This window comes from Mobula birostris, chromosome 9 (assembly GCF_030028105.1).
Source record: "Mobula birostris isolate sMobBir1 chromosome 9, sMobBir1.hap1, whole genome shotgun sequence".
Taxonomy (NCBI): domain Eukaryota; kingdom Metazoa; phylum Chordata; class Chondrichthyes; order Myliobatiformes; family Myliobatidae; genus Mobula; species Mobula birostris.
The window spans coordinates 85,958,734-85,970,188 of record NC_092378.1 but is presented as its reverse complement, the minus strand read 5'-3'; the positions used below and the strand labels follow the sequence as shown (position 1 = coordinate 85,970,188).

The window sequence follows — 11,455 nt, the reverse complement described above, 5'->3', positions numbered from 1 at the left end:
CATTTCTGCTTTAAGCAACACACATCAAAGTTGCTGATGAACGCAGCAGGCCAGGCAGCATCTCTAGGAAGAGGTACAGTCGACGTTTCAGGCCGAGACCCTTCGTCAGGACTAACTGAAGGAAGAGTGAGTAAGGGATTTGAAAGTTGGAGGGGGAGGGGGAGATTTCTGCTTTAAATATAATTAATGACTTGGCCTCCACAGCTGTCAGTGGCAATGAATTCAATAGATTTACAACACTGGCTAAAGAAATTTGTCCTCATCTCTTCTAAATGTACATCCCTCTACTCTGAGGCTCCGCCCTCCGATCCTAGTCTTGCCCACTATAGGAATCATCTTCTCCACATCCACTCTATCTAGCCGCAAACAACAGGAATTCTGCAGATGCTGGAAATTCAAGCAACACACATCAAAGTTGCTGGTGAACGCAGCAGGCCAAGCAGCATCTGTAGGAAGAGGTGCAGTCGACGTTTCAGCCTGAAACGTCGACTGCACCTCTTCCTACAGATGCTGCTTGGCCTGCTGCGTTCACCAGCAACTTTGATGTGTGTTGCTTGTCCACTCTATCTAGGCTTTTCAACATTCAAGATCTCCCCAACCACCCCCATTCTTCTAAACTCCAGTGAGTACGGGCCCGGAGCAATCAAATACGCCTTGTACATTAACCCTTTCATTCCCTTGTGACCTTCCTCTGGATTCTCTCTAATGCTACCTTATCTTTTCTTAGATTAGGGGCCCAAATCTATTCACAGTACTCCAAGTGTGGTCTGACCAATGCTTTATAAAGTCTCAGCATTACATGCTTGCTTTTACATCTGGTTCTCTCGAAATGAATGCTACTCTATTATTTCTTATACTGCTTGCATTTAAATATAACACCTTCAATCCTGTATTCATCACCCTTTTTGATTTTGCCCCCATGTTACATTTCAATTCATTCCACTGAGTGCAATTTTATCTTATCATCAGCCTGTCCTTCCTCACAGTCTCACTACACACTGTATCTACTTATATACCAACTGTCCCACCCCCAGCTCTCTCACTCCGGTTCCCATCACCCTGCTAAATTAGTTTAAACCTGCTCACAAGGATACTGGTCACCCTCAGTTCCAAGTGTAACCCGACATTTTTTGGACAGGTCATACCTTCTCTAGAAGAGATCACAATGATCAAGAAATCTGAAATCCTGCCCCCTGCACCAATTCCTCAGTCTGCATTCATCTGCCAAATCATCCTATTCTTATCCTCACTGGTACGTAGTGCAGGCAGCAATCCAGAGATTATTACCGCAGAGGCCCTGCTTTTCAACTTTCTATCTAATTCTAAGTTCTCTTCAGCACTTCCTCCCTTTTCCTACCTATGTTACTGGTATTAATATGTACCAGGACTTCAGGCTGGTCACCCTCCTGCTTTAGAATGCTGTGGACCTGATCTGAGACATCCCCGACCCTGGCACCTGGGTGGCAAAATATCATATAGGTGTCTCTTTCATGTCAACAGAATCTCCTATCTGCTCCTCAAACCATTAAATCCCCTATCACTACTGCACTCCTCTTCACCCTCCCCCCTTTCCCTTCTGAGCTACAGAGCCAGACCCTGCCAGAGACCCTGCAGTCACTGTGGCTTCCCCCAGTAGGTCCTTCACCCCTCCCCCCAAAACAGTATCCAAAATGGTATACTTATTATTGAGGGGAATGGTCACAGAGGCATTCTCCACTGGCTGTCTATTTCCTTTCCCTCTCCTGACTGTCACCAAGGTACCTTCCTTCTGCAAATAAGGGGTGACTACCTCCTTATAGTTCCAATCTTTCACCTCTTCATTTTCCCATGTTCCGAAGGTCATCAAGCTGCAGCTCCAGTTCCTTAATATAGTCTCAAAGGAGCTGCAGCTTGATGCACTTTGTGCAGATGCAGTTATCAAGGAGACAGGAGGTCTTCCACAGTTCCCACGTCTCACACAAGGAACATACCACTAACTCTGGACTCATTCTCAGCGCATTCTAGCTATGTACTGATAGACAAAGAAAGAGAAAAAAAAACTTACTAGAACAATACCTCCATCTGTGCTTGGTCAAGCCTGTTCTCGACGAAGCATGTTGAGCCAAAGCCTCCCACTCTAAAACTGGGCCATTCCAATAATGCCAAATCTTCACAAACTGCTGAGAAAGTAGAGGTCGTCTTTGTAATGGCACTTACATAGTAGACCCGATAGACCCTTTGAAATGATAACACTAAGGAATATAAAGTTGCTGGCCCTCTCCACTTCAGATCCCAAGATGCAGACTGGCTCATAGACATCTGTTTTCCTCCTCCTATAGTCAATAATGAGCTCTTTGGTTTTGCTGGCATTGAGTTAGAGATTGAAAATCTGGTTGAATGGTGCCACAACAACAATCTCTCAGCTATATGTTGACTCATCACTGCTTTTAACAGTGGTGTTGTCAGCAAACTATGGCATTGCAGCTGTACTTATCCTCACAATCATAAGTATAAAGCGAGTACAGCAGGGGCTAAGCACACATTTGTGGTGCACCTATACAGATAGCGATTGTGAATGAGATGTTGCCAATCCAAACTGACTGGGGTCTAGAAGTGATAAAACTGAGGATCCAGTTGCACAAGGAGGTATTGAGGGCAAGGTCTTGGAGGTTACGGATTAGTTTTGAGAGGATGATAGTGTTGAATGCCAAGTTATAGTCAATGAAAAGCGTCCTGATGTATGCATCTTCACTGTCCAGGTGTTCCAAGGTTAAGCAAAGAGCCAACAAAATGGTATCTGCTGTTGATCTGTTGTGATCGTAGGCAAACTGGAGCAGATCCAAATCACTCCCCAGTCAGGAGTCGGTATGTTTCATCACCAACCTCTCAAAGCACTTCACCACTGACAGGCTGATAGGCAGGAGGCAGTGAATGGGAATAAAAGGGGCCTTTTCTGGTTGGCTGTCTGTGACTAGCGGTTTTAGCCACGTTGTTTGTCAATGATTTAGACAATGGAATTGATGGCTTTGTGGCAAAGTTTGCGAATGATATGAAGACAGGTAGAGGAGTAGGTAGTGCTGAGGAAGCAACATGATTGCACCAGGACTTAGACAAATTGGAACAACGGGCAAAAAAGTGGCAGATGGAACACAGCGTTGGGAAATGTATGATAATGCATTTTGGTAAAAGGAACAATAGTGCAGACAATTATCTAAATGGGGAGAAAATTCATACAACAGAGGTGCAATTAGGAGTCTTCTTGCAAGACTCCCAGAACGTTAATTTACAGGTTGAGTCTGTGGTAAAGGCAGCAAATGCAATGTTGGCATTTATTTCAAGGGGAATAGAATATATAAGCAAGGAAATAATGCTGAGCCTTTATAAGACACCAGTCAGGCTACACTTGGAGTATTGTCAACAGTTTTGGGCCCCGTATCTCAAAAAGGATGTTTGTCTTTGGAGAGAGTTCAGAGGAGGTTCATGAGGATGATTCCAGGAATGAAGAAGTTAACATATGAGGAGCATTTGGCAACTTTGGCCCTGTACTCACTGGAATTTAGAAGAATGCGGGGGGATCTGATTGAAATGTATAAAATCCTAAAGGGATTGGACAGGCTAGATGCAGGAAGATTGTTCCCGATGTTGGGGAAGTCCAGAACGAGGGGTCACAGTTTCAGGATAAAGGGGAAGCCTTTTATGACTGAGATTAGGAAAAACTTCTTCACACAGAGAGTGGTGAATCTGTGGAATTCTCTGCCACAGGAAACAGTTGAGGCCAGTTCATTGGCTATGTTTAAGAGGGAGTTAGATATGGCCCTTGTGGCTATGGGGATCAGGGGGTAGGGAGGGAAGGCTGGTGCAGGGTTCTGAGTTGGATGATCAGCCATGATCATAATAAATGTCGGTGCAGGCTCGAAGGGCCGAATGGCCTACTCCTGCACCTATTTTCTATGTTTCCATAATGTTGAGGCTTTATAAGATACTAGTCAGGTCGCACTTGTAGAGTACTGTCAACTGTTTTGGGTCCCAAATCTCAGAAAGGATGTGTTGCCATTGGCGAGAGTCCAGAGGAGGTTCATGATGATGATTCTGGTTAACATATGAGGAGCATTTGGCAGCTTTGGGCTTGTACTCACTGGAATTTAGAAGAATGGGGGGGGGGCGGGATCTCATTGAAACCTACTGAATGTTGAAAGGATTAGATAGGATGGATATGGAGAGAATGCTTCCTAAGGTGGGGATATACAGAACTAGAGGGCACAGCCTCAAACTGAGGGGCAACTTTTAGAACAGAGTTAAGGAGGGATTTTTTGAGCCAGAGAGTAGCGAATCTGTGGAATGCTCTGCTACAGACTGCGGTGGAGGCCAAGTTCATGGGTATATTTAAGGCCTGGCCCTCAGCATGTTGCACCTCTCTTGATTCACCCAGGACTTCTGGATGGGGCAGATTCTGAATGATTTTGTGGGACACACTTGTCCACAATTGACTTTAATAAAGTCTGTGACAACTGTGGCATATTTGATCCCAGTCCACTGACTGACTCAAAGTGATCCTGTAGCCATTTCTCTGCCTCCCGTGACCCCCTCTTTGTTGCTCTTGCTCTTTCTGCCTGTATGCAAGTAGGAGGAGGACAGTCAGATAATCAGATTTCCCGAAATGTGGTATAGGTTTGGAACAGCAGACCGTCATGATGGTACTGTGGTAGTAGTTGGGTGTGTTGGGACCCTGGTGCTGCAGGTGCCATGTCGGTGATAACTGGGCAGAGATTTCTTCAAGTAAACTTGATTGAAGTTTCGGGCAATGATCTGAAAGGTGTCGGAGTAGGTTGTTTTTTGTTGTTAATCACACCACTTAATACATCAAGTGCTTGCTTTAACATCTGCCTTTGGCAATATGTAAACTGAACAAAATATTCCATGTGTGGTCTAACCTTGCAGCTCCAGAATGAAAGTCCATGTGCCTTCTTAATTGTCAAACTTATGCTGCAAATTTGATAGATGATGTGGACCCCAAGATCCCTCTGTTCCTCCACATTGCTAAGAATCCTGCCATTAACCCTGTATTCTGCTTTCAAGTTCAATCTTCCAAAGTGAATTGCTTCACACTTTTCCATACTGAACTCCACTTCTCACTCCAGCTCTGCATCCCATCAATATCCCATTGTCACACATGACAGCCTTCTACAATCTACACTATCCACAACAACACTAACCTTCATGTCATCTGCAAACTTACTAACCTACCCTTACACTTCTTCAACCAAGTCATTTATAAAAATCAGGAACAGCAGGGATCCCAGAACAGATCTCTGCAGAAAACCACTGGTCATCGACCTCCAGGTAGAATACGCTCCATGTACTACCACCCTCTGCCTTTTGTGGGCAAACCAATTCTGAATCCACACAGTCAAGTGACACTGGATCCTCCGCCTCCTGACTTTCTGAATGAGCCTACCATGGGGAACCTTATCAAATGTCTCACTAAAACTCCATATACAATACTGCCACTGTTCTGCCTTCATTGATATGTTTTCTCACCTCCACAAATAATTCAAATAGGCTTGTGAGGCATGACCTGCCCCTCACAAAGCCATGCTGACTATCCCTGTTCAATCCACGCTTTTGCAAATGCTCGTAAATCCTGTCTCTAACAATAGTTTACCCACTACTGACTTGAGACTTACTGGTCTATAACTACACAAAATGATGAAATCAAATGATAAAACCAAGTAGAACAATCAAAAGTTGTGGGACCGGGATAGAGATCCCTCTGCAAAGGATTAGAAATGTTAAATTCCAAAAATAAAAAGTAAATAAAAACTTTCACTGAATCACTACATATTAAACTTCATGCAGGAATGCTGATCATATTTCCGGTACTTGAATAAGCTAATTGCCGAACGTTAACAAGTTTTGTTCAATTCCAGTATAAGAACAAACCTGCAATCGTATACTAGTTTAGCAAGTTCAAAAGTATCCAGAAGAAATCAATTACTCATGTAGGTCACTGTATAACAAATTCATAATATCCACAAAGATATTACAGGAAGAAGATTCAATGTATGAAACAGCAACAGGCTATTCAGTCCAACCTTGCCTGCTCATTAAACTTTTCATTTAATGCTCCTTCTCCATTGTTTGTTGCCTTTAAAAGCTATTCACCTCAACAACTCGCCAGGTAGGAGCAACTCAAATATCTCCACCATGACTGGAAATTCTTCTTCTTACAGTAACTTCCCCTTTGTCACTAATAAATTAATCTTAAATGGTTGGCCTCTGTCACACGGCAATACTGGATCTACTCTTCTCTATTTTACTGAAAATATCTTTAATTGTAAAAACTTCTATTAGGCCTCCTTTCATGCTGTTTCTTCATCAGTTTATCCCTTCTTGAAAGGCAAAATTTAACATTCTGGTATCATTAATGCAAATTTTTATTGTGTTCGTCCTCTTAAAACATGATGTGCAGAATTTTATTACTGTGATTAAAGCAATTTTTGTATTAGTTTTCAGTTCTTTCCATCTAGATAGAAAAACATGCACTAGAGTTAATGGTCTTGAATCTGTATGACTACTTTCAGTAATTTGTGCATCTGTATTCAGATCTTACAGACGCAAGAGACTGCAAATGTTGTAATCTGGAGCAACAAACAATCTGCTGTAGGAACTCAGTGGATTGTGCAGTATCAATACAAGCAGTAAGGAATTTTTCAAGTTTCAGGTCAAAATCCTACATCAAAACTGAGAGTGGTGAAGCAAGATAGCCAACATAGAAAGTAAAAGGGGAGAAGTGAACTTTGGAAGGTGTACAGTGTCATGCAGATTGTACTGGAGAGGGGAGCAGAGCAGGATGGAGTTGGAAGATAGAGGCAGACAGAGAGGGAAAAAAATTCTTCAAAGTACATATCACCATATACTACCCTGAGATTAATTTTCTTGTGACCATTTAGAGTTGAGACAAAGAACACAATAGAATCAAAGAAAAACTATACACACACACACACAGATAAGGAAAGGCAGATGGAGCAAGCTTGGATGAAGAGAGATTGAAGGTTGGAAACAGTTGCTGGAGGGTTATGATTGGGATAGGGTCAGGTCTCTGTCACTGAGCCTGGCTCTGTGGCTCATGAGGGAAGGATGGACTAGAGGTGAGCTATAGTAATAAGGGAATTAGTTGGTTAGGGGAATAGGAGGTTCTGTGGATGAGAATGAGTTTCCCGGATGGCATGTTGCCTTCTGGGTGCCAGGGTCAGGGACATCTTGGATCGAGTCCACGGCATCCTTAAGTTGGAGGGTGAGCAGCCAGAGGTCATGATCATCTCATCACCCAATGACATGGGAAGGAGCGATGTCAAGGTCCTGCAAAGTGAGTTCAGGGACTTGGGTGCTAACTTAAAGGACGGGACCTCCAGGGTTGTAATATCAGGATCATCACTGTGCCACATGCTAGTGAGGCCAGAAATTGGAAGATCGTACATTTTGACATGTGGCTAAGGAGGTGGCTCAGGAGCAAGGGCTTCAGATTTTTGGATCATTTGGTCCTTTTCCATGGAAGGTGGGACCTGCACAGAAAGGGCAGTTTTCATCTGAACTAGAGGGGGATTAACATACTAGAGGGAAGGTTTGCTAGTGCTGCACAGGGGGGAGGATTAAATTTGAGCTGCAGGGAGATGGAAACTAGAGCACCAGAACACATAGAGCAGTAGTTGTGGAGATAGATGTTCATAAACCTTCCATCCAAGCCAATTATTTGGATTAACAGATTTTTTCTAGAAACATAAGGTTGTGATAGTTGGTGATTTTTAATTTTCCACACGTTGTCTGGGACTCCCTTACTGTAAAAGAGCTGGATGGGAAAGAGTTTGTCAAATGTGTTCAGGACAGTTTCCTTAGGCAGTACATAAAAGTCCCAACTAGAGAGAGTGTAATACTTGACCTCTTATTAGTGAATGAGACAGAGTGGGTGACAGAAGTTTATGTGGGGGAATACTTCGCATCTAGTGATCATCATGCTATTAGTTTCAAGGTAATTTTGTAAAATGATTGGTCTGATCCTCAGGTTGAGATGCTAAATTAGAGAAAGACCAATTTTGATGGTATCAGAAAGGATGCGGGAAGTGTGGATTGGGACATGCTGTTTTCTGGCAAAGGCATAAGGCAAAGGCTGTAAGTGGGAAGCCTTCCAAAGTGAAATTTTTAGAACCTGTCAGAATAACAGATTGATGGAACCTTGGTTTTTGGTGATATTGAGCCCCAATTTAAGAAAAGAAGGAGGTGCATAGCAGGTATAGGCAGGAAGGAACAATGAGGTACTTGAGGAGTACAAGAAATGCAAGAGAACACTTAGGAAGAAAATCGGGGGAGCTAAAAGAAAGCATGAGATTGCTCTAGCAGACAGGGTGGAAGGAGAATCTTAAGAATCTCTACAAAAATATATTAAAAAATATAGCAAGAGACAAAATTGTTCCTCTGGAAGCTCAGAGTAGTAATCTATGTGTGGATTTGAAAGAGATGGGGGAGATCTTAAATGGCTATTTTGCACCTGTATTTACTTGGGAGACAGACACAGAGTCTATAGAAGTGAAGCAAAGCAGCAGCGTAATTATGGACCCTACAGCATGCAGAGGAGGTGTTTGCTGTCTTGAGGCAAATTAGAGTGGATAAATCCCGAGGGCCTGACAAGGTGGTCCCTCGGACCCTGTGGGAGGCTACTGCAGGGGCGTTAGTAGAGGTATTTAAAACATCCTTAGTCACAGGTGAGGTGCCCGAGGATTGGGGAATAGCTAATGTTGATAGCTATCTTAAACAACAAAGTTTAAGATAGGCTCTAAGAAGTAGGAAAGTTATTGAGATGTATTCTAAGGGGCTGGGTATATAATTATTTGGATAGACACAGACTGATTAAGGATAGTCAACATGGCTTTGTGTGTGGTAGGTCATGTCTAACCAATATTACAGAGTTTTTCAAGGAAATTACCAGGAAATTCGATGAAGGCAAGCCAGTGAATGTTGCCTATATGGACTTTAGCGAGGCATTTGAAAAGATCCCACATGAGAGGTTGGTCAGGAAGGTTCAGTCGCCTGACACTCAAGATGAGGTAGAAAATTGGATTAGACATTTACTTTGTGGGAGAAGCAAAAGAGTAGTTGCTTCTTTGACCCAAGACCTGTGATTAGTGGTGTACTGCAGGGATTGTTGCTCGGTCCATTGTTGTTTGTCGTCTATATCAATGATCTGGATGATAATGTGGTAAACCATATAATATAACCACATAACAATTACAGCATGGAAACAGGCCATCTCGGCCCTTCTAGTCCCTGCCGAATACTTACTCTCACCTAGTCCCACCGACCTGCACTCAGCCCACAACCTTCCATTCCTTTCCTGTCCATATAGCTATCCAATTTAACTTTAAATGACAATATCAAAACTGGATCATAAAAATTTGTGGATGACACCAAGATTGTAGGACAGCAAGTATGACTATCATAGCTTGCAGAGGGATCTGGACAGCTGGAAAAATAAGCCGCAAAATGGCAGATGGAATTTAATGCAGACCAATGTGAGGTGTTACACTTTGGGAGAACCAACAAGGGTACCAAAGGTCTTACACAGCGAGCAGTAGGGCAGTGAGGAGTGCGGTAGAACAGAGGGATCTGAGAATACAAATCCATAATTCCTTGAAAGTGGTGTCACAGAGAGTTAGGGTCGTAAAGAAGCTTTTGGCACATTGGCCTTCACAAATCAAATGAGTACAGGAGTTGGGATGTTATCTTGAAAGTGTACAAGATGTTGGTGAGGCCTAAATTGGAATATTGTGTGCAGTTCTTCTCATCTACCTACAGGAAAGATATAAACAAGATTGAAAGAATGCAGAGAAAATCTACAAGATGTTGCTGGGGCTGGAGGACCCGAGTTATAGGGAAAGTTTGAATAGGTTAGGACTTTACTCCCTAGAACATAGAAGATTGAGGAAAGATTTGATAGAAGTATACAGAATTACAAGGGGTATAGATAGGGTAAATGCAAGCAGGCTTTTTGCACTGTTGGGTGAGACATTAACAAGAAGTCAAGGGTTAAGGGTGAAAGGTAAAACGTTTAAGGGTAACATGAGGGGAAACCTTTTCACTCAGAGGGTGGTGAGAGTGTAGAACAAGTTGCTAGTGCAAGTGGTGGACATGGTTTGATTTCAACGTTTAAGAGAAATTTCGTAGGTACATGGTGGTAGGGATATGGAGCGCTATGGTCCAGATGCAGGTTGATGGGAGTAGGCAGATTAACAGTTCAGCACAGACTAGAAGGGATGAAAGGCCCATTTCTGTGCTGTAGTGTTCTATGCATTTGGTGATTGCAATGTAGCCTTCTCCACATGTGAGACCAGTGCAGACGGGACAACTATTTCATTATGCACTCAGTGACCACCCCAAGCTCACAGTTGTATGTCATTTCAACCCCATTATCCTGTCTTCTCTCCACAACCTTAAATGCCCTGACTAATCAAGAACCTATCAGCCTCCACTTTAAATATACCCAATGACCTGGCCTCCTTAGCCGTCTATGCCAGTGAATTCCACAGATTCACCACCCTCTGGCTAAAGAAATCACTCATCCTCTCTGTTCTAAAGTGACATCCCTCTATTCTGAGGTTGTGCCCTCTGGTCCTAGATCCCCCCACCCCACTATAAGGAATATCTTCTTCACATCCACTCTAACTAGGCCTTTCAATATCTGATAGGTTTCAATGAGATCTCTCCTCATTCTTTTACAATCCAGCAAGTACGAGCCCAGGGTTATCAAATGCTCCTCATACGTTAACCTGCCATTCTCAGGATCATTCTCGTGCACCTCCTTTGGATCTTCTCCAATGGCAGCAGATCCTTTCATAGATAAAGGGCCCAACACTCCAAGTGTGATCTAAACATTACATCTTTGCACTTATATTCTAGTCTTCTCAAAATAAATGCTAACATTGCATTTGTCTTTCTTACCACTGACTCAAACTGCAAGTTAACCTTTAGGGAATCCTGCAAAAGCACCCCCAAATCCCTTTGCAACTCTGATTTTTGAATTTTCTCCCCTTTTAGAAAATAGTCTATACCTTTATTCCTTTTACCAAAGTACACTTCCCTGCACTATAATCCACCTGCCACTTCTTTGCCTATTCTCCTAATCTGTCTAAGTCCTTCTGCAGACTCCTTGCTTTCTCAACACTACCTACCCCTCCACCTATGTTTGTATCATCCGCAAACTTGGCCACAAAGCCATCAATTTGGTCAACCAAATCATTGACATCCAAAGTGAAAAGAAGCAGTCCCAACACTAATACCTGAAGTCACTGGCAGCCAACCAAAAGAGGCCCCTTTATTCCCAGACTTTGCCTACTGTCAGTTAGTCAATTTTTTATCCAAGCTAGTATCTTTCCTGCAATACCATGGGCTCTTTTCTTGTTTAGCAACTTCATGTGTGGCAACTTGT

The 11,455-nt window shown here is 42.9% G+C and overlaps 1 protein-coding gene across 10 annotated transcripts in view; it reads right to left on the bottom strand.

Annotated features, from left to right (window-relative positions):
* zdhhc4 (zinc finger DHHC-type palmitoyltransferase 4) overlaps window positions 1-11,455 on the bottom strand; it is a 35,418-nt gene that overhangs the window by 4,022 nt on the left and 19,941 nt on the right. The window contains exon 7 of one of the 10 annotated variants that reach the window (XM_072268343.1): window positions 2,045-2,159. The exons of 7 other annotated variants lie outside the window; for them this stretch is intronic. In XM_072268343.1, coding sequence (XP_072124444.1) covers window positions 2,045-2,159 — 115 coding nt within the window. The remainder of the gene's footprint in view (window positions 1-2,044; window positions 2,160-11,455) is intronic. 2 more of the 10 variants (XM_072268352.1, XM_072268344.1) reach the window with 2 other exon arrangements.